Below are 23691 nucleotides of genomic sequence, written 5' to 3'. Positions count from 1 at the left end.
TCAAATGTTACCAGCTAAGGGCCCTCAGGCAGACTGGCAGCTCTCCAGGGGTGGGATTTTTTTAGACATCCATGGATGCCAGCCCTGCCTCGGGAAGCAGAGCTGGGCTGCTGCAGCGTTTACCTCATTCTCTTCTGCCGGAGGAGGACAGCTCTCCACATGAGTAACATCTATCTGCCTGGTGAGAAGAAAGGACATGGGTTTTGGGGACAGAAAACCATAGAGTCTCTTGTAGGGAGGAACCACAAGGAGCGTTTCACATTGTTCAGTGGGTTGGGTTACCTCCCACAAAGGCCTTCAATTATCTTTCCAAGTGACACCCAATGCTTCCTTCATCACCAAAGAGCTCTTCTGTTCGCAGCCCGGGTCCACACGCTGGGCTTTGGCCGCCCCTGAGAGCCCTTGGCATTTCTCACATGCTGGATGCTGGTGGCTGTTCCTGCTGCCTTTGAGGCAGAAATCCCAATTCTCACAAAAATATGGTACAGTGATCAGAGATTAGCATCTGGAACTGACCAGGGCCAGACAATGCTTCGAGCAACTTCTTTGCCTGTCTTTTCCTCCCCACCCCTTCCCCCGTTGTGTTTTTGTCCCTTTCTTTTCCAGCTCTATACAATTCCCCACCGGGCAGGGCCCTGGTGTCTCTCCGCCCTGGAGAGACTTGGACCAGAGGCACAAGCTGTGTGAGTTTTCTCTCTGCGGGGATCCTCCCTCTTCTCCATCCCGTTCCCTCAAGGATCGCTCAGACAAGAAGACAGGGTTGGTGCAACACCCCTCAGAGCCTCTGAAGGGACACGGCATTCTCCGAGCTGGTGCCGAGGGCTTGGAGACCAGATACAGATGTGGCTTTGCCAGCGAGTGGGGCACGGGAGGAGAGCTGACGGAGGGAAGGACCCGTCCCTCGCCCATTAGCACCACCTGGAGCCGCACGATGTCCCCTGACACGCAGCACAGTCACAAAGCTGTACGGCTGTTTCGATGGGGACAGGGTTTACCTCCGAGCAGGCACACTGCTTCTCCGACAGTGGCACAGCAGTGTGTCGCAGGGACAGCGGGAAGGGGGGAAGGAAAGGGGAGGGTGGCCCGGTGGTCAGGGCACTGCCAGGGCCTTGGAGAGAGGATCTGGATGGGAAGTGGCTTTCCTGGCCCACATGGCTTTAGTTGCCTCTTTAATCGCACCACCTTTTAGATAAACAAAGAGCAGTGTGCAAAAATAGTATCATCTCTTCAAGAAACTACCCACTATCACAATAATGTGTTACCCTGTGCACGGGGCAAAGGATGCAAATGTGTCAATCGGATCACCTCATACAGCGCAGAGGACTTATCCAGACGCCAAAGTGAAGGGAACAGACTGCATACCACTGCATCTCATGTGTCTCCCTGTTGCGTCCTACTGCTGACTCTGCCTCAGCTGGTTTAGCCTCACGAGGAGATTTAGACTGGAGGGGAACAGTGCGCAGTGCCCTCCACCCCTGCCTCCAGCACCCCCAAGTTCCTCCCCAGCTGAGGCTGCAGAAAAAATGATGGCCTCAGCTCCTCACCCATGATGACATCCCTGAATGGGACTGTCCCACCCCAAGGGTATTTCCAGCAGGGAATGAAGGAACCGTGTCTCTGCAGATGGACAAATCAAAACCCTCCTGTGGTCTCTGCAGGTGAAAATGCAGAATGCATTGGCTGTGGGGAGGGAACATCGTCTTTAAACACTAGGCCAAACCATGACTGGTGAAACCAGGCCCTGCTCTTTAGAGTCAGTGGCACAAGTCCCACTCACACGTGCTGAAGACTGGGCTCTCGGCCAAGTCATGACTTCGATTCAATAAAAGAAAAAAATACATTTTATTATTGGATGCCTTCTCTAGAATCATAAAAAATCACTGAATCATTTAGGTTGGAATGGATCTCTGGAGTGCTCACATGCAATCTGTTGTCCACAAGGACCCCCAAGTCCTCTTCTGCAAAGCTGCTTTCTAGACAGTCACCCCAGCCTGTATTGCTGCAAGGGGCTGTTCCATCCCATGTGCGGGACTTCTCACTTCCCTTTGCTGAACTGCATTAGGGTCCTGACAGCTCATGTCTCCAGCCCGTCAAAGTCCCTCTGATCAGCAGCTCTGCCCTCCACCACATCAACCACTCCCCAGCCCCAGTTTAGTACCAGCCGCAAGCTTTCACTCCATCCATGCACTCCATCCCGTCGCCCAGGTGATTAGACAGTATTGGCCACAGTACTGGCCCCTGCGGGTGGCACTTGCAACCAGCTGTCATTTAGACTTTGCACTATTTTTGATCACAACCCTTTGAGTCTCATGTCTCAGCTAATTTTACATCCACCTTAAAGTCCAACTATCCAAGCCATATCCCATTAGTCTGTCTACAAGCACACTGTGGGAGACCATGCCAAGCGCCTTACGAAAGCCAAAGTCAATGACACCCACTTTTCTCCCCTTGTGCACAGAGCCAGTCATCTCAACAAAGAATATGATCAGGCTGGTGCGGCATGATTTGTCCTTGGTAACCCCACGCTAGCTGCTAACCACCTTTGTAAGGGAACAACACACTCACATGCTTCCAGTCCCTTAGAAAAAGTTGACACCTACTCCTCTCCCAAGGAAGACTTTTTGAAAGCTAACAACTTGTCACTTTGTCAGATTACTTGACACAGATGACCAGGAAGGATGAAACAGAAATAGAACCATGTATCATAGGTTTATTAGGGAAAAATGTTATACTTCAAGACCATATATTTGGCACCGTACTGAAACAAAAGTATGTGAGAGCAATTAAAATGTTAAAACCCAAATCGCCATGAAAAATAAAATGCTCTTTTAAGCACTTTAGTTCCTTTTTTTTGTCCCCATACAATTTACAATAACAACAGGAAGCAACCGAAAAGGTGTTAGACCTACACTACACGTAAGCTGGAATGAGAGTGAGAGATGGACCAGAGACCGGATCCATCCCCCAGGTATGCTGCTACTCTCCCAGGCTGTCAGAATGGTGGAGTCTTATTAACATGAGCAAAGGCTGTTGAGGTGTTACCACAAAATGGTAAGACCATGAAAGTTACTGAGTAAACCATTAATGCTAGATTGCCCAGAAGGACTACTAAAATCCTACATTATTGCAAGCTTCCAAATGCCTGCCAGAAAAATCATCATTACACCTTTCATCCATGTCAGCTTTTGCTTTCTGATCTGAATGGAAGAGATTTCGGTAGTATTTTAAATGAACTGTATCCCAATTTGTCCCCAGGATGGATCAAAGTCAAAGGAGTTTCCTGCTAGTTGACTCTTGTATTGGTGGCTTGGACTTCTCATTGGAGGGCAAATAAGTTAAAAGAGGTTTCTAATTTGCAAGTTACTCATCCCATGCCTCCACACAGTGAAGTGAAAGATACTGACAAGGAATAAATAACATACCAAATAAGATGAGAATGGATTGAAGAAACGTTGCACTAAAACTTTTAAATAGTAAAGGATAGAAAGTTTAACTCATGCTGACAAACTGCTGAATATGTGATTTTGCTGGACTATACAGTGCCACTCTAACATGGATAGAGGGGTAGATTCCCATTGAACGTCAAGTCCAAAGGCTGCCAACAGGTCTTTGATCAATAATTCAAATGTTAGATCAACAGTACTCACAAGAAGAATACAGCTCTTTCCTTGGTTAATATATTGTGCATAGCAATATCTCAAAGAACTAACAGCACCTTTTACATAAAAATTCCAAACATATTTATCTAGTGAACAAGAAAAATTCAGCATCTCTAAGCAGTACTTCTGCAGATGTACAGTACTGTATTTATATAGATACAGATACATATCTCGAAGTGAATTTACACTGTGACCTGGTGATTAGTCCAGCAGCGGGCAAACCCACAGAGTAAGTCTTCAGGAGAATATATTGCCTTTGGTGGGCGTCCGGTTACGTGGCATGATTGCATAGGGGAGCCCCAGCCGTCAGCAAAGGACAGTTTAGCATCCCATTAAGCAAGCACAGCATGCTTAGGTCGTTCCTGCAAGATATAAGAAACTTCCAAATTTTCATGGCTAATACAGTTCTAGTTTTCACAGGTTGCGCACATTGCAACCGCCTCTCCGTGCCTTAAAGACCCAGAGGAGGAAGGCAGGACACCAAACTTATATCCTGTCCCTGCTTCCAAGCAGAAATCAAGCAGCACCACAGATTTAGGCTGGTAAAGTGGGGACCATGTTTGGCTTCATGGAGGTTTCTTGAGCAGCTAGTCTTCACTGGTTTGTCTCATTTATCTTTTTTTTTTTTAATTTTCTGAATCAGTTGCTCACAGTCCTCTGGTAGAAATCATTTGAAAAGCATGGTCTGCCTAAGACAGGAAAGCGGACTGCTACCATTTCCCTGGGATGGGCACGCCGCACTCATACCAGCCCACATAGTAGTAGGGTGTTGTGTGTCCAATGTGTCCAAACGATACAGGCTCCTGGCGGTACTGGCGGTAATACCCTGTCGGGAGAAAAACACCCGTTTGCATTTCAAAACAAAGACATGGTAATTTAACAAAAGTAACAGACACAGCAAGAGTCAATCCCGCAACCCAAATGAAAACTTAGAAGCTGTCTGGTAGAGAGTTTTGTCAAAAGGGTATTTGCTAGCCCTGGTATTTGGCCTAGATCTTTCTTGAATTGTTTAGCTCTGGTCCTTTATATTTCTTGTAGTTTTGATTGGTTTTACTGTTCAAAATCTCTTGAACTATTGTGTAATGTTGTGGTCTGCCAAAGCGCTTCTGCATTTCACTCCAAAAGGTGGCTATATTTCAGCTGTGTTTATGAAGTTTGCAAGTCAGTTTAAATATACGAAGGACTCGGGGGCAAAAAATACCATCAAATCGGATTATCTCATAGGGCTCAAGAGACTATCAAAAACATCAGCTTTTCACAACACAAAAAGGTATCATTTCATGCAGTAAATATGGAGTTAAGCTCTTTTTCCCCCTTTTTCTTCATCTGCAGAAAGAATGTGACTGCTTAAAGCATTAGGAGAGGTGCAGCATTCTTCTCCGCATAGCTCGTGCACTGGAACATCTGAAACAGTCATGTCTTGTGCCAATAATACAACTTCTGTGTGCTCTCTATCTCTGTCTCCTAGACCTAGTAATACACATCTGGATTAATCATACCTCTTCTGAACTGAGAAATGCAGTACTTCCCAGTGATATAAAATATCAGTGACCATTTCAGTTTCTTCCTGGTAACGCCACCATGAAAAGAATATCAACAAACAACTTAACATGGAAACTTTTAAAGCCAACTGAATAATTTAAATCAATTGACTTATTGTAAAGATTGGCTGACTTTCATGATTGGGTTCGTTTTGTGGAGCAAGCCATCACCCTCTTGGCTATGGGAGCTGAGCAGTTTACTCAGAGGAACTCCTTCAAGGTGAGAATTTTCACTCGGAGGGAGATATCTACCAGACCAGAATAAAAGTCCTGCAGTCTGATCTTAAGTCACTAGACATACTTCTGTGTGTTTTGCATTGAATGAACTGGTCAAAAATAATTTGCGAAAGCCGTATTTGCAAAGATGGAGCTGGTAGTTTGTGGCATGTGGAAGAGTTTGCAACTCTATTCAATACAGCATGTCTTCTAATTGGGAGAAAGATTTTATAGACATACACAATTTTTTTTTCTGTTTTTGCATTTTTTACTTTAAATTATTCGCATCATATGCCCCTCTCTTTCTTTCTGTCTGTCTCTCACTCTCTCTCTCAACATCCACAAGTCCTTCTAGGACTTTCATAACCTGTTCAGCTAGGCCTGAGTACAAGACCATCTCATCACCTAATGCATCAGCAGGACTCCTCAAAGAACTGCCAGCAGCCATGGACAAAGAGCCCTGCTCTGTGCCCCACTCCCTACCCCTTAAACCTACAGATGGGATGACAGGCACCTGCCCAGCACCCCACTCCCACGTTGCCGTACCTCGGATGGTGGGCAGGGCTTCAACATATGACTGAGGTCCCGTTCTTCCATCCAGGTGTGAATCCACAAACTGGCAGTGGTCCTCACCCCTTCCCCAGCTATCCCCAATGCTGTAGAAGGTGTCTGAAGGGTGATACAAACAGATTATTTGACTCAGCATTATTTTGTTTGGGATGCTCTTTACCACCAGGAAAACAGATGTGGGAGAAAGCAGAAGTACTACAGTGACAAACACAGTATTACAAATGAACAGACAGTGGCTGAAAAGAGGGAGAACACTACCTTCACAGTATGGAAGGAGAAATTATGGAACAGAGAAATGGGTTATAGCTCAGTAAGGAATATTCCCCATTTTGCAAGTCCATGGACACTGCACCACAGGTAACAGGTGAAAGGAATTTCAACTGAACCAGTCATTTCAAGATGTCACGAGAAAGTAAAAAACACTCCATTTGTCAATACCATCAGTTTGACTGCAGCCTCAGATGAAAACTAAAAACTGTGGAGCTAGCAGATGAGGTGGGTCCTGCTGCACTGATTGTTTCTTATTGCGTATTCAAACACTGCCTTTAAACTATACAAATGCATTGAAATAAAAATAACACATCAGCATAATCTGAAAAGCCATTGAGATAATCCCAGTACCCCAGATCAACAATATGGAAAGTTTTCTTCATTATATCTCAGCAAATACACCTGTGTAAGAGCTACTGTTAACCCTTAGGAGTACTGCTCAGCCAGTCACTGTAATACCAGTCTTTCCTCCACCGCTCCCCACTTTGATCTGCCCTGGGGCTCTCTAGGGCGCATTGCTCTGTCTGACTGTGTGCAGCTGGGGCTCACCCGCCCAGGGAGACGTGTGGGGAGCAGAACTTTGTTTTCACAGTACAAAGCACATTGCTTTCTCAGGATACAAAACCACACAGGCTTTTCAAGGGAAACTTCTTCCTGTCCTCTGTCTAAGGAGCTCCGCTTGAAAGCTAATGCCAGGGCGCGAGCGTAACACAAAAGCAGGACAGCTCGGCTATGACATCAGACCTTCTTGAGAGAAGGACTCCCAGACAGCCGTCACACAATTCTTTCACAGACGAGGTGAAGAAAGAGAGAAGATGGAGATGACAAGTAATCATACATCAGGAAATTAATCTTGGTGCCTACCTTTCAGGTCATCGCTGAGGTAAATCTTGTACCTTAAGGAGTTGCAAAGAACCACTCCTACAAACTTGCGGTACCAAGTTCGTTTCACATACTGCTTGCCGCTGCAGTCTGAATAGGTGGGGTCGTATTTAAAAGTGAATGGGATCCAGATAGGCTCACCACCTTGGAGGAAAAAAAATTCAACATTAAGGACAGACTCTAGCATTTCAGTCTGAGTTTTGCTGAGGTTAACATCTGATAATATGTTTTACAAGAGATGCTGCAGCAGATTAATGCATGACTCCTCTATATCCAGAAATACCACTTCAAGAACAAATGTTATTAAAAAAAAAATTAAAAAGCAAGGAACTTGATAAAACCCTTCTAGGCAGTAGACAATAATAACTGTTACAATGATAAACAAATATGATTTTATGTACTGAACCACAGTTTTAAGTAAACAAATAGTCTCACTGTTTTTAGTAAGACATCTTTTCTACCTAGTGATACTCAGTTTCTTTTCTAAACAGAGCCTGATCTTAGGTCTGACAGTGACACTGTCTAAATACAGTCACTTACATTTTAACACAAGTAAGCGTTAAGTTTAAGTACAAAACTTAATCCTTTTGCTAGAAAACAGATGTTAAAAATTCTGCGGTGAGTAACAGTCTGTGACGTGAATTAAAGTCTATTCTTGCTATTTGGTTAGAAAGATCAAATCAGAAACGTACTTTTCTGTTTTGTTTTCCCACATTACATCAAAACAGATGAGGTTCCACTAACAGACAAGTGAGACCTTTCCTGGGGATCTCCGTCCAGAGCACTGCTGCAGAGGAGACTGCTTAACTGTATCACAAAAGAGTAAATATTCCTACTGGCTTGCCTAAATGTTTGCTTTATACTAACCAAGACAATATAATTTCTTTCACAGAATCACAGAATCGTATAGGTTGGAGAAGACCTTTAAGATCATCGAGTCCAACCAGAAACCTAACACTGCCAAGACCACCGCTACACCATGTCCCTAAGCACCTCATCCAAACGTCTTTTAAATACCTCCAGGGATGGCAACTCAACCACTTCCCTGGGCAGCCTCTTCCAATGCTTGATGACCCTTTCAGTGAAGTAAAATTTCCTAATATCCAGTCTAATCCTCCCCTGGCGCAACTTGAGGCCATTTCCTCTCGTCCTATCACTTGTTACCTGGGACAAGAGACTGACCCCCACCTCTCTACAGCCTCCTTTCAGGTAGTTGTAGAGAGCGATAAGGTCTCCCCTCAGCCTCCTTTTCTCCAGGCTAAACAACCCCAGTTTCCTCAGCCGCTCCTCATCAGACTTGTGCTCCAGACCCTTCACCAGCTTCGTTGCCCTTCTCTGGACATGCTCCAGCACCTCAATGTCTCTCTTGTAGTGAGGGGCCCAAAACTGAACACAGTATTCGAGGTGCGGCCTCACCAGGGCCGAGTTACAGGGGCACGATCACTTCCCTACTCCTGCTGGCCACGCTATTCCTGATACAAGCCAGGATGCCATGGCTTGCCAGGATGCCAGTTGCTGTGGCCCAAGTGCAGGACCTTGCACTTAGCCTTGCTGAACCTCATACAATTGGTCTCAACCCATTGATCCAGCCTGTCCAGGTCCCTCTGCAGAGCCTGCCTACCCTCAAGCAGATCAACACTCCCGCTCAACTTGGTGTCATCTGCAAACTTACTGAGGGTGCACTCGATCCCTTCATCCAGATCATCGATAAAGATATTAAACAGAACTGGCCCCAGCACAGAGCCCTGGGGAACACCGCTTGTGACTGGCCACCAACTGGAGTAAACTCCGTTCACCACCACTCTTTGGGCCCAGCCGTCCAGCCAGTTCTTTACCGAGCGAAGAGTACACCCGTCCAAGCCACGAGCAGCCAGTTTCTCCAGGAGAATGCTGTGGGAAACCATGTCAAAGGCTTTACTGAAGTCTAGATAGACAACATCCACAGCCTTTCCCTCATCTACCAGGCGGGTCACCTTGTCGTAGAAGGAGATCAGGTTGGTCAAGCAGGACCTGCCTTTCCTGAACCCATGCTGGCTGGGCTTGATCCCTTGGTTATTCTCTACATGCCATGTGATGGCACTCAGGATGATCTGCTCCATCAGCTTCCCCGGTACCGAGTCAGGCTGACAGGCCTGTAGTTCCCCGGGTCCTCCTTCCAGCCCTTCTTGAAGATGGGCGTCACATTTGCTAATCTCCAGTCAGCAGGGACCTCCCCAGTTAGCCAGGACTGCTTTTGAAATTCCTGTTGTAGTAATGTATATATAATTACACAAAAAGCTTCCAATGTGATAATTGGTATTTTTCTCTGTAGCTACAGCACAAAGCCCTGTTTTTACTGTGCTGTTTTGAGGTGGTTTATAAATGAGACTGAAAGGTTTATTTGTTAGTCATTCTTCCTCCCTCTCACTAGGCACATGAACCAAATCCTGCAAGCACTTGCATGTGAGAAGCAATCACTGATCAGCAACCCTCAGAACTCCACCAGTCTGGATACAAACGTAACTGGACTGACTTTACGCAATTAAGTCACATGGTGAAAGGATCGCAGGATTTTGGCCACAGCTTTCTCTTTAGAATAAAGCAATAAACTATCTATTTCTTGCATGCAGTTTTATTACTGTGAATAGTCTGCTTTTGTCCATCACTTTTGCCCACCTCCAAAAATCCTGAAGGATAAACTTAGCATGTCCTGTAAGAGCTGCGCTGGATGTTCAGAACCTCTTCATTTCCACAGGTTCCCAGAGCTCTGCCACCTCTTTTTGGTCTATCTTATCTCTACCACTGCAGCTACACAAAAATATTTTCTCTTTGTCCAGTCAAAGCAGAAACTACAAGTGAAAAAGCCATCACCTTCCAAAACCTTCTCTCCGTGAACAGACCCACAAGATAACTGACAGCAAAAAACCTGAAGGTGACCAGGGACATGGGAAAGCCACCACTCTCAGAGGCCTCCCACACTGACTGCCAGAGACATAGTGTGCTCATGCTCTCCAATATCTGTGCATCACCAGAGACATCTGAGAGGACATGGAAAAAACAGACCAACAAGCGTAATAAAACATAGAAGGGAGACTGGACATTGGACATGACACTGGACATTATTTTCACGAACAAAGTAGTCAAAAAGCCCCAGAACCAACCATTTGAACTGCTTAGGAAAGCTGACGGAGCATAATAACTATGAAGTCTTTTTTCCTGCATCTCTTGCAAGAGCACGTGCTGCCTGGGGTTACCCTACCAATGTACATGCCGGCAAGGGTGGTCCCAGCACCAGGAAATCAGCTCTTCTGACTAGGGGCTGAACTGGCTTATTGCAAATTTGGAAATGCAAAGCAAGCTCAACAGCTTCGTGGCATATCATTCGGGTCAGTAACAAATCCTTGAATTTTTTACTGTTTGTAAGGGCATGATGATCAGTATAGATGAGCATAACAGCTAGCGATAGGAAAACCTGATGCCCCTGTTCAAGCTATGCTCAGGCAACTGAACGACACAGATACGGAAGCAATATAGTTTAGAACTTACTACTAAGCAATTAAAGCTGTTGTACCAAGCAAAAGATGGGCCAAAATCAAGTACTTATTCTAACATATCTTTACAAGATTTCCCTTCAAAGACCAGAATAAGGGGTCCTGAGACCGAAAATGTTTTGTGAATTAGCACAATTAATTACTACCCGTTGCTGCTTAAAACTGCAACTCAAACTGTGTGTTAATATGCTTCTAACACCTATATTGTAACTGTTTTGCACAGGTTTTGTGCACTTAATGAAAGAAACAGCAGAATAAGACTTACCAGGTGGTCTGACAATGAGGAGGGGATTGTCTAGAAGAATGAAACAAATAAAAAATTTAATATTTTGTTCCAAACCTTGTTTTATAATATGAAACATACAGTGTCACTCAAGAGAATGTCAGTTACAGAGTAACGGCCTTTAGCTACATTACAAATGTGGGATTTACATGTCTCATCAATTTGCAGAGCTAATGAGCGTTTGTTATTCCACTGTTTTTCTCAGTTGATGAAACTTGCCACAGGATTGTATATTTATTCTGATGCTGTAAAAACGCTATTGAGATTAGTACTAAAGTTCAATGCCAGCTTTGAAACAGATTCCCTCTTCTCAGAAGGTACTCAGAGCAGGAGCACAGTTTCCCTGTAGGCTTCTGAATATATAGTGTAAGTTACACCTGCAGGCCTGCCTTCCAAAAGGAAACGTAACCTACCTCTTGTATGTAAATCTCGGTCTCAGACATCCATCATGTTTAGCACAGTTGTTTAGTGGTATTCATAAACATGTGAAATTTATCATCTTAACTCTTTTTGTCATAGTGACAGAATTTTTGCAGGAGCCCCCTAGGCAGTGCAGGGTGGACTGTCCACTACCTCAGGAGCTTCTGCTCGCTTGAAACACTCTCTTTTTTAAAGAAAGAAAGATGGAATAGGTGTGGAGTAAGGATAACAAAACAACATGATCTAACGCATTAGCTTGTCGGTATTCATTGCATTGCAGTTTCTGTCACCTCTTAACTAGGCCTTATTGTGCACAAAATACCTGAAGAAAAAGCACGGTGCTTGTCTACTGATGGCGAAGAAAAATTCCAGGGAGTTTCTACGGTTTGATGAAAGAGAACAATGGATTTCTGTTCTCTTCAGTGGGTTACCAGGGGTAAGATCGAACATTTTCAATAAGCTGCTTGATCCGATGATGGCATTCTTTATTGAATATTCTCATCAGCTCAAATCTTTCAATTGCACCAGAAGAGCACTCTGAACAAATGATTTCTGTCTCTTCTGACCTACTCCATCACTGTAACTATACCATTTGGCTTTAGATTTAGCAACTGCTTTTGTACTTGTGTCAGCTGGAAAGCCACCTTTGGCCATGTAACAAATGAAAGATCAGTGCTGCAAATAAAACTTTTAACTTAACCTGTTAAATAAAGCTCACAAGGTAGTTGATTTTGGATAGGAAAACTAGGCATTCAGGCCCATATACTGGCAGCCAGTTAATCAGCAAAACTCCCTGCAAGATACAGCATGCCATATCTGTCCAATGTTAAACATTATGCTTGGATTTATACTTGGAACTTCCTACTCCTTTAAAAAAATCTGAATATGTTATGCAGGACCACTTACTTATCCTGCATTTTTGTCTGCCTTCTGTGCAGACTTACTTCCATGGTTCTTAATGGAGCTTCTGAAGTGAGCACTGCAGGGTGAAGTCAAATGAGCAAAGGCAGAGATTGTGTAAACCCCGTGTCGTCAAAAGGGCAAAATTTGCAAGAGACGACAGACCAACAGACAACAGCTCAAGTAAAGACTGAAAAATTTGTCCTTTATTATTCAGTGGAGTCATTGGCTTCTGGCTCAATGGAAGAAGAAGAAGAAGAAATGGGTAAAAATAACTCACTTAACGTACTATTTTTAGAAGGGGGTGTTGCTCTTGAATGCACTGTTAGCCCTGTGAAAGAGCAGCATGCCTTGTCAAAAAAAGAACGGAGTACTTTGCCCATCTGACGGAACAATTGTTTCCTATATTTCTTCCAGAGACAACTGCTTCCATCTGTTCAGCTGTTCACAATTAGGAAGCTAATTTACTAAATGTTTGGTCAATCTATCAAAGATATTAAACTTCCCATTGCTTCTGTATTGTTGAACATTAGTAGTCTTTTGTATTTTAAATTCAACTTCCTGTTCCCCTGAAGCTCACTTTAATGTCACTTATATTTTCATAGTGGCATTAGGAGTGCATATTATTTTCCTGGCTTTACTGAAAACAAATAATTAACCTAAAAAAAAGCAACCTCAAAGCAGCAAGTTCAGGATAAACACCATTATTACTGTGCTGGTTTCAGTCATTGCCTTGCCACGTCTGTTATTAGGAATTCAGTTTTGAGATGAAAATAAAAAGCAAAGCATACCAGATTCTGTGATAAATGAGACTGAAGAGCTAACAGGTCCATAACCAAAGGGATTCTTTGCTTGGACTTTAAAATAATACCTGAAACAAAAAGAGAGGGAAAATAAGATTAAAACATTGATTCCACTGCAATGGCTAAATTATAAATAATACTAAAACAGGGTGAGAATCAAACCAGCGGAATTCCACTGAGTTCAGGTGTCCTTTGCATTAAATGGAGTTGGATACTGAGCCAGGGTACAAGCTGGCAGTTACAGACAAATTTCTCCTTTTTGCAATTGCTCCCATGCATATTTTTGGATCATTTATTTATATCATCCCCCTTCCAAAAACCACACACAACTACATCCACTTTATACAAAACAACCAATAGCAATAGACCAAAAGAAAAAGTTGCAAGGAAATTAAATTCTGATCTCAGGAACAGATTTAAACCAGATTAACTCCTACGAAAGCAGTGGTGTAAACTGCAAACTAAAACTGGATCAGATTCATATGAGATCAGAAGCTAAGCTTTTGACCTTTCTGTAAAAACTCTAGCAGCATTAAGATCACAATACTTGAGTAATATGAGAAAGCTTCACATGTTGCCTTATTGATTCCCCCAAAGTACTAAAATCACATACTTAACTCGAAGCACATGACTCACCACTAGAACTCCATTCTTTGCTTGATAGAAGCAAAATTATCCTCACTCTTAGAGAAGAATATGTGTAAGCACATTTTTAGTTCATTTCCAAATACAATTATTTTTAGTTGATGCCTACCCTGACATTTTTTCCCCCAGATTAATGTTTTCTTCTTTCCCTTTTATCTTTGTATCCAGTCCAGCAGAAACCAGTTAGAATGGAAGATTACTGTAAAAATTTCCAGCACAACATTTTTGAAGTGCCTGAGTTTAGGTTTTCCTTTCTTGCCTGCTTGCTCAATTTCATTCTTGTAAAGAAATTAATAAAAAAAAAATTACTGCGCCTCTGTAATAGCCACATAGCATTTGGTTCTTGATTTAGCCTCTCATCCAAAAGCAGGCATCTCCAAAAGCTCCACACATGACCCACATAACGGGGCAAGTGCTTACTTGCGGGGATGGTTGCCACTGAGTGCTGGATTACCTCCCACGGCAACGTCCCATCCGAGTGGCAGGCCTGATGGATGCTCCTCCGCTGGTGAAAGTGAGCCTGTCCCATTAAAAACACCGGGCTGCTCTTGGTGGCAAAGCTCTCCCCATCCTGCACAGAAACCTGCCAGTGCTGCTCCGCTTGCATGGCCCACACTGGGCTGAGACAGCGTGGTTCCTAGCAAAGGCAGGCTGGTGTCCCTGGAAGCTATTGCCACCTGGCGCAGTTAGCGCACCAAGCGTGGAGCAAGAGAGGACAGCAGCCCTTGCAACGTAAGAGTGTAACACGTGGGTTAATGCCACGTAAGATGCTCATGCTTTACAGCCTACCAGGCAGCAGGAAAATTCAACACAGTCCTGTTGCAGGAACTCTGCTGGTTTTAGTCTGCCACTCAATTTTTACTGTGTGCACTTTCCTGTACCGTCAGATGTATCTGTTCCTCAAGGACACAGCCACAGAGCAGGGCCTGGAGGTCGCTCCTGAAAGGACCCTCTCTGGCCTAAGCACCAGCTAAGCACACACGAAACTATTCACAATGACAAACCAGAGGGGATCTGGTTGAACCTGCCCTTTGGCAAAGGTGAATATCTTTTTTCATTAAAAGGAATGCCTTTTTTCATGCAAAGTGAACTGCTTCACGTCAAAATCAAACTGATCTCGATGAAAAGGCTGAAAAGAGGTGAAAATAACTTCCACTTCTTCAGCAGAAGGGTGGCAGTCATGTGAACACTGGGTTTTGCCGTGAACCAGCCAAGTTATCTCCAGGGTACGTGCCAGGGCATCTTGTTCACTCCGTAAAAATTACAGGTGGGCCCTCTAGGTGAGATCAATGTGGAAACGACAGGAATTGAAATATTCTGGGCTTCATCCGTGGCACGAGCTCTACCTCATATATGTGCCAGACCTGGAGCACATGCATGGTCAGACCCTGTGTGAGACACCTTCCCACCCCTGCACGGGGGCCGTGCCCCCTGTCCCTGCTGTGTCCCACAGCTGACACCAGAAACTGGCTCCACTCCTGCCTTCTGCAGCCAGTTCTGCCTGTAATTAATGACTATACGATGCTCACAAATGACTCATGGCTTTCTTTTAAGAGAGATACACACTGTGGCAAAAAGAAATCACGTTAAATAGCTAAATTTAGCAAGACTGTGCTTTTTGCTCATGCCTAGCACAATCCTCTTGCTGGCAGAAATATTTGCCCGTGGTTTTAACTATTGACCTTGATTTCTTGACTGCAGCTTCTGAGTGTTTAGCATGGCTGGAGAAAGAGAAGAGGGGAGGCGAAAAGCCTCCCGTGTGCTCCTCTACTTCTGGCCACCCAAGCAGAGCATGGCAGCCTGAGCACTGCTTTAATCCCCTGAGTTGCCAGTGCTCTCATGGGACACCTGCATCCATCCCCACCTCCTTCACCCACTCGCACCTTCTCCACCTGGATCAGGGCAGGGGCCAGCGGCACGAGGCTGACCACAGGGATGGGACACAGGGCAGCAATTCCTCATGCTGGCTCCCAAAACGACCGCAACACAGCACAAAGCTGTACTGACTTAGCCCAGCGCTTGGCGTAACTACTTCAGAAGAGCAGGAGAAAAATGTTTTCCAGGCCACATCTTTTCTGTAATGCTTCAAAGAATAGTGAAAACATCTGTATGGATGCCTGACTTCCCACTGCTTCCAAGGAGGTATAATTAGATACCACCTTCGCAACAACAGTAGCACATTCTGAGCAAACCTTTCAATGCACTTAATACGTGTGTACTAATGCTAGCTTCAAAACATGCCCATGAGATATGTAAGTGCGATGATCCACATCTGAAATAGGAGAGAGCAGCCCAAGAACCTTGTGCGCCTATTTAAGTGGGGAAAAACATGCAGTTTTGCATCTAATGTGTAATGCAGGAACTTATTACCGACGCAGTCAGGGCAACTGTGCATGCAGGTGTCCTGTTATGTATGTAGAAGACTGTCTGGGACACCTGATTGTCCAAGTTGCCTGCCTGACTGTCTGGAAAAAACAGCAATGAAGTTATGAGTACATTTTTCTTTGCTAAATTGGAAAATTAGTTCCTAAGCCTTTATATACACAAGAAGCCTCCAGTCGTGCCAGAAAGAGAGCCAGGTCTCATGACTTGCTGACCTGTGATTTAAACATAGACGATGCTATGATTGCTGTATTAAGTATGTCAACAAAATAATGCAGTCAGGATATATTTCTTTCTCAGACATGACAAATGAAAAAGAAATTGCCAAAGCCTTTCTAGGTCCAGGCATCTGACGTTTTCATTGGTCAGAATCCTTCAGCTCATGAATCTGCCAGGAAATCTCAAATCAGTACAACTCAACTGTTCTTCATGGCATAAATATATGAACAAAATTTGTAATATATAAGTTGATTGTGCTTTGATTACATTTTGCTTAGGCAGAATTGCAATGAATTGTTACCAATAGGCACAGAAGAATCACAACTGCAACAGATGCAATACCATTCATTGTTCATTTTCAATACAGACAAGAAAAAAGCTTTTCCTCCTAAGAATAAACCTCCTTTGAGATTTTATATGCCACTTCTACTGACATGTCAAGAGAGGACATAGTAAACTGTAATGGGGCAATGAATATGTAATATTTTTATTCATTTAGACTATATGACTAATCGTATCACCATACCTGTCACTTGGAGCAAAATGATTTTATGACTTAATTCGAGGTGTCTCCCTTCTGTTGGAACTAAATACCTGGCACTCGTAGCCCCAAAGTGAGATAATCACTCAGCACGCTACTTAGGGAAGCAGCTGTTTTTTAAAAAATTAGTTAGCTGTAAAATCCTTTTTCCAGCCCTTCTGAAGGCATGCATGCATGGACCCCCCAGCCCCACGCCCTGCCCAGTGGCAGGCTGGGATGGCAGGATGCCAGCCAGCCGTGGGACACACAGCGGCACCATCCGCACATGCCGCAGGTGGCAAGGCGGGAGCCATAGCACCGCCACCGCATGCCAGCCACGGGGACAGTGGGATGGCTGCTGCTGGACCTCCGTCAGCGCGGGTGAGAGCCAGCGTGGATGCGCAGAGGGTACAGGCAGAGCACGCGGCTGCTGCCTGCGGGAGGGGAACCGGCGTGCCTGACCCCGTGTCTGGGAAGGAGAGGGGACGAGCCGACGTGACAGCACCCCACAGACCCACCGCCCAGCAGCATCAGTGGATGAGGGGGAAAAGAGGCTGGGAGGGGGTCGGGAAGGACAAGCAGGTTTCCTCCCATGAGCATGTAGAGACGGCAGCAGGGGCTGAAACCCTCCTGCTACAACTGCACCATCCCTCCAGAAGAAAAACATGTAAATCAGCTGCCTGCAGGTTCCCAGGCTAGTGCAAAGTGTCTCCCTCCGTCAAAAATTGCCTAGCACTACCTCTGTCATGAATATTTACAATGAATATTACAAGAAGCTAGAGCAGAGCTGGAAGAGGAGCTTCCTACACAGCTGGTGTGAGGTAGGTATGTGCCACACAGGTCTACCGCTTGCACAGGACAAGGGTTTCATTGAGATCTTACCTCTTTTGTGCTGCTCTGGTGATACACAGCAGCCAGCTGTGGCTGATGCTGCTTGTTGGACTTACTGCGGCTTTGCTTTAATGGAGATACAGAAAGGAAACAGAAATTTTCAGTGCATCTGGCCCCCAGAGCCAGAAGATCCAGGCTCTGTTTGCAGTTGTGAGCCCTAAGTAAATGTTTGAGAGCCTCCTATGAAATGCTCCGTACAACATGGAGCATGGAGATACGCTGGTAAAGGACGGTGTTTTAAATCATGAGACTATCTAGCCACTCCCATCAGGCACTGACGCAGCTTTCCTGCAAAAAGGCAGGAAAAAGCCTAACCATGCTCAAGAAGGAGATTGAAATGTTTATGACGAGGATTATAATGTTTGTGACTGCAGGAGACTGGATTTAGTGGTTGAGCGGATGCTGTCCAGCCCTTTGCATCAGTCTTCTGTGATGGCTGAGAACTAAGGTTAGGGAAGGAACATTGTCAAGACTGCTGTTTTTAAGATTTAATAAGGTTCAAGGTTCAAAGTAATTTTAGCGTTTACATTCACATGTCACAAGGAAGCAGCTCCTGTGCCCACTGAAGCTGAACAGAGTTTTGCTAATGGAAAAACTTCCACTTCTCAAATGGAAGTGGTTAGACCAGGCCTTGGAAGAAAACTTATGACACGGGTTAAACATAGACTTCTGTTTTCTTTGTAAAACCTAAACACCAGGCAGATGTTTTCCAGGATATGTTGACATCTTCAAATCCTCTGTGGGGCTGACTTCTGCCAAGATGCCAACCCATTTCTGATACGCTGCGCATGCCGCAAGATTGCACCACCAACAGCCCCTCACGGGATGCCCAGCAGTCACTAGCATCCGCATACAGTAAATCTGACTTAATCAGAGATTTCTCACACAATGCACTAACAATGCAAACACAAAATTTTTAGACTAACTTCAGATTTCACACCATATTTTCTTAGTTAGGCATGGGGTCTTTTCCCAGTGATTAAGGAGTTATTTTTAAGACAAAAAATATGCAGTCAATTCAGTCTGGATTTGGAGAATGTACATGAAATTGGCCGATACACACAATTTCTCTGTTGTAAAGAACCCTCCTTCTCCACCACAGACCCCACATGAAGCCTTTATTGCCTCCACAGAGCGTACAACAGAGGCAATGGATTATACCATTCTTCAGTAAGATGCTGGGGAAATAATATGCTTAAAGCAAACAGCACTTGCTTGAACCTCCCTACTTTGAAACATAACCTTAATATTCAACGTGGGAGTTACTAGGTTCATGGAGATGCATGAACCTATAACCTGGCTGTTCTTATAAAACTCCATTCAAATACAGCCAAATTGTGACCTTCTGAAGCCTGGAGTTAACGTACGTCTCCACTGATGTATCACAGGTGGGGAGCTCAATTCCCACCAATTCCCCTGCACCAAGCACGGCTGGGACAGCGGCTGCAGGGCTCCTGACGGCTGTCACTGCAACCGCTCTTTCTGGTGACCTGGAGCCCTTGAGATGTTGGGCACAAGAAATGGAGAGCTATTGCTGGCCTTCAACACTGTCCTTGGGGCAGCAGGAGAGGGAGACTTGACCGAAAGACAGTGAAGAGGTAAGGAGCTGCAGCTGGAAGGTGGAAATGGCAGAGAAGCAAGAGACGAAGGAGCCCAGCTGGGGGAAGCTGGGGCATACAGGCAATGCCTCCCTGGCCTGCGTGGAGGACAGGGTGAGAGTAGAGGAGCGAAAACCGGTGAAGGGGAAAAGGGCTGAAGATGTACAGGAGTCTGGGATGTTGAGGCAGGAACAGGGAGTAGTGGCAGGAGGAGAGAGGTTTAGGGAAAGGGTGTCCTCAAATCACAAAGACGTGGACGTACAAAGGCAGGAGGGTCTGTACCCGCTTCCCTCACCATCTAGGAACAGAGTTTAGGAGATCTCAGACCTCTTCCATCTTGTTATAACAGGTGAAACCCACAGATAAATCGTGCCCCATACCTCCCTCCATACATTTGTAACAATGATGTTTTATAACAAGGGCACTAGCAGATGCAGAGCATACAATTGCAGCTCTCTACTGTGCAAGTAATATTGCTTTAACGCACCATGAACCACTCTAAAGGACTTGCACTGAGGTCTAGAATATTAATCTTCAGAATAGGTTGCCTTTTTTTATCTCTTGGATATGTAAGAAAAAGCCTCATAAGGCATGTGACTGACAGCACTGTAGACAGAACAGGAGAGGATAAGATGGCACAAAGTTTTTCCTGTAACATCTTATTTCTGTTTTTTTAACTCTTTGGGTGTCCTGTGTGCCCTTACCCTGCCTCTCCATACACCTTTTGCTTGGTAATTTCCTGGGTCTTTGACGCTGCAGATATCCTCTGGTGGATGTGTCCTTTGTGCACCCGCCTAAGGAACTGCTGCTGAAGTTGCTCCAGTGCTGGCTCTCCCAAAGAGATGCCATGTCCTCAGAACTCTTTGGTTGGAGGGAAATCTCCAGGGAGAAGACAGGGGAGCAGCACCCCCTTCTTAACATATACTGTGATTTCTTGGTACTTGGATGTTTCAGGGCCAGCAGGAGCAGCTGCAGGGGCAAGGCATGTGTGAGTCTATGCTAAAGTCAGGGCTGTGCGGAGAAGCATTGTAGTGTGGTCAGAAAACATATGCGGGGTCATATTTGAGACCCAAATGCTACACTGCACTGATTTTTCATAATTTATTTATTTTATCTTATTTTATTATTTAATCTATTAAGATTTTAGATGAAGGCCATGCTCAAACAATGCTCTTTTTTCTAGGTTGAGGTTCTCAGTCAACCGCTTTTAACCCACAGAACCTTCCCTTCGTCTATAAATCATCTTGGAAAATCACCATACTTTAGGTGACATCGTTCTGTGTTGCCCTGGCACAAACCCCAAGTGCCTGTCCTAGGAGTGATGCTCTGATCTGTAGCTTGTCATCAAGTGAGACATGCTAGTCCCAGCCCACAATCCCAGTGCATCTCCCACGTTACCAAATACATGAGCAACACTTGCCACCAGTGTCTAAGAGACTGTAGTCATCAGCACGTGAAGAGCAATCACCTAGCCCAAGGCAGCACCAAAAGTATTTTAGACTCAGAATTAAAGAGAAAAGTATGGGAGACACTGAGCATCTGTCAAGAGAAGTCATTTCAATGTAGTCCCTTTGTGGCCATTTACTTCCCACCCAATTGCCATGAATTATTCCAATCTCACGCAAAGCATGCATTCTTGTTCTGCCATTTCAGTGAGATTTTTTTGCAAGATAAAGACCTAAAGCTTCGGCCAGACTGACTTCTGAGAAACTGCCACCAAGCCTTCTCTTCCAGCACAACTCATGTGAACAGACAGTGAAAACAGACCAGAGAGCGGCACCTCTCTCCCCAGCCCTCAGGTACCAAATCTTGGCCACACCAGTATGTGGGAATGGCCACATCACACCAAGGGTATACTTTAGCATACTCTTCCCCCCCAAATTTGATTCAGTTATGCATAAGTCTAGAAAATGCATTTTTAAAATAAGATTTTCTCTGTTACTGATAAGTGGTTTTGTATACACAGACATATATAGATGTACACACAGTCATCTGCTCCAGGGTTAATATGGTAAAGATATCATGTAAGTAGCTGTGCAGTTTATAAAACAATTTGCTGTCAAACAGAATGAGTAAAAACTAGATCAGATGTAAACACTCATACTAAGGCCAAGAAAAACGACTGACAATGTTCAAAATTTGTTTTACTTTCCTAACAGAACTGAAAAAGAGTGGATCAAATCCTTACCGGGTGTTGGGCTTCAGGTTCTCAATTGGCAAATGAGTAGTCCCTGCAGTCCTGGTTGACCACTTATTCTTTATAAAGTCATCATAGGATGCACTGTAAACCAGATAGCCTGTAAACAGGAAAGACAAATAGTTGTGAGGATTCTGAATAAATTTTAAATAAATGATATCCCTAGGTGTCGTGGTAGATTTTATGGGTTAAAAGGAGTGGAAGCATCTTTGAATATGAAAGTGATTCGATGCCTAACTCTCCTGGAAAATCCCAGGCAACAAAAATTTTCATTCATTAGCTAATAATGATGGAGCATTACATCAGAGGTGCGAATTCTGATTTAAAACACAGTGAAGGCAAAAAGATGACAGAGGCAACCCATTCACTGTTTTAAGTGATACACTGACTGTGCAGAAACTAATATAGTTAGAAATACCAGGGGGTTTGGGGAAAAAAAAAAAGTTATGCAAACTGCACTCGGTAAGGTACTGGATCAACAGCCTTGACGAATGAAACGCTGTGGGACAGACACCACAAAGCCTGTTCAAGTGCCACCTTCTCCCTTCCCAACCTTTAACACTGCTTCGGCTCCGCCAGCTCCCACCCCTCTGCCATGGCTGTCAGCCGCAGAGCTGGGCGAGGCTTCTCGAAAACTGGACATTAGCATCAAAGCAGTGGCCTTTTCCAATGCTTACTTCAGAACTTGGGCCCACTGACAAACAGGGGTTGATTAATTTCTACAATATTTTGGTTATTTAGTGTTTTTCCAGCAACTTTTGAGATTCATTCCTGAAGTCAGCTGGGCTTCTCTCTCGCTCTAAAAAGGTCTAAAGACATTAAAGAAGATCTAATTTAATACATTTGTTTAACATATTCCCCATCCCTGAACCTCGCTTGTCAGACCGATATTTGAGCAAAATTTCAGTAAAACAAGGTAACCATAGCCTGGGCCACAGCCTCCACTGGAGATAATTGACTCTGACACATTCTTTTCCTACAGAAAAGGCGGACTAGAAGACTGCCAAGCCAGAAGCCCCTCTACAGGCAGACCGCTCCCGTGGCCACGCTCACAGCCAGGCAGGACCCGGACCAGCTCCAGCCATGCAGTCACCTTTGCTCGGACCGGACTGAAGCCGAGTATGAAAGACGCTCCCAAGGCAGGCTTGGGAGGTGCCTGTGGTGGAGCTGAGGGCACTACCTGGGGGCAGAAGTGCTCAGCTGAGCAAAGTGCTATCACAGCTACGATCCAGGTGAGAAGCAGTGCCTTCAGAACCACTGGCACAAAAGCAGTGCCAAAATCTTGAGATACCTGGACCGACATGGGCTGCTCAGTCTGGCACTGAGGGACAACAGAGGGACCTTTCTTGCTCCTCAGAAAGTAGCTCATCTCCCTCAGAAAATTGCAGAGGAGCGAGAACTTCATTAGTCGTTGGCTCAGTGTAAGGTAAAAATGGTCATTTAAGAAAACCTTCCCCTTCCCCACTACCCCATCAGGAGAGCAACCCTCAGGAGAGTACCTGTTACCATGTCTCCTCGAACAGGTTTGGCCCAGTCCACGATGACAAAGGAGTGACAGCCTTCGACTGCCACGACAGTGATGTTGTGAGGGGCTTTCAGGGGACGCAGATCTTTCTCTCTGAGGTCATTAGGGATGATTTCATCAAGGCTCTCCACTTGGAAGTGCTCCAGGGCCTCTGTCAAGGAGCAGGGGGCTGCTGGATCTTTATTGAGATAGGTCACATAAGGAGCTGGAAGAGACAGGGAAGGGTGGCATTTAGTTAGCAGTTTGTAGGTACCACAGAGTAGCACACAGGCTGGCAATTTCCTGAAAAGAAGAGAGTCAAGTTTTGTGATACATTTTAAAATTCCTCCCCTTCCAGCCCAGAGACGGTTCACTGCTGCCAACTACGTGAGCCATGGCTCGCACCAATTTGATTGATGAGCAGGGGGAATGGGACACCAATATTCAGGTCTACCCCACACTCACAACTGTACCCAATTATGCAAAGACAGAAGGATTGCCTTTGCTACGAGAGGCAGAAGAGAGTGGTCTGACCGCAGGACCCTCTGCACTCTACCTCCAGCTGCTCTGGAAGGTGGAGTGAAAACTTCACCCAAACTCTCTGCCTTTCCACATGCGGGAACAGATCCCTGCCAGGGCCTTAGATCATCTAAGACTTTAC

General features: G+C 44.9%; 1 protein-coding gene across 1 annotated transcript in view; it reads right to left on the bottom strand.

The window, feature by feature from the left end:
* Positions 1–2696: 2696 nt before the first annotated feature.
* Positions 2697–23691, bottom strand: part of FNDC1 (fibronectin type III domain containing 1) — an 80029-nt gene continuing 59034 nt past the window's right edge. The window contains exons 14-20 of the mRNA XM_075499073.1: positions 23026–23256; positions 21518–21626; positions 13063–13142; positions 10934–10963; positions 7121–7282; positions 5963–6085; positions 2697–4485 (exon numbers count right to left, since the gene is read on the bottom strand). Coding sequence (XP_075355188.1) covers positions 4370–4485; positions 5963–6085; positions 7121–7282; positions 10934–10963; positions 13063–13142; positions 21518–21626; positions 23026–23256 — 851 coding nt within the window. The 3' untranslated portion in view covers positions 2697–4369. The remainder of the gene's footprint in view (positions 4486–5962; positions 6086–7120; positions 7283–10933; positions 10964–13062; positions 13143–21517; positions 21627–23025; positions 23257–23691) is intronic.

Source organism: Mycteria americana, chromosome 3 (genome assembly GCF_035582795.1).
Source record: "Mycteria americana isolate JAX WOST 10 ecotype Jacksonville Zoo and Gardens chromosome 3, USCA_MyAme_1.0, whole genome shotgun sequence".
In the NCBI taxonomy this organism is placed as follows: Eukaryota; Metazoa; Chordata; class Aves; order Ciconiiformes; family Ciconiidae; genus Mycteria; species Mycteria americana.
Note: the sequence above shows the minus strand (reverse complement) of the source record. Positions and strands in the feature narration are given on the sequence as shown.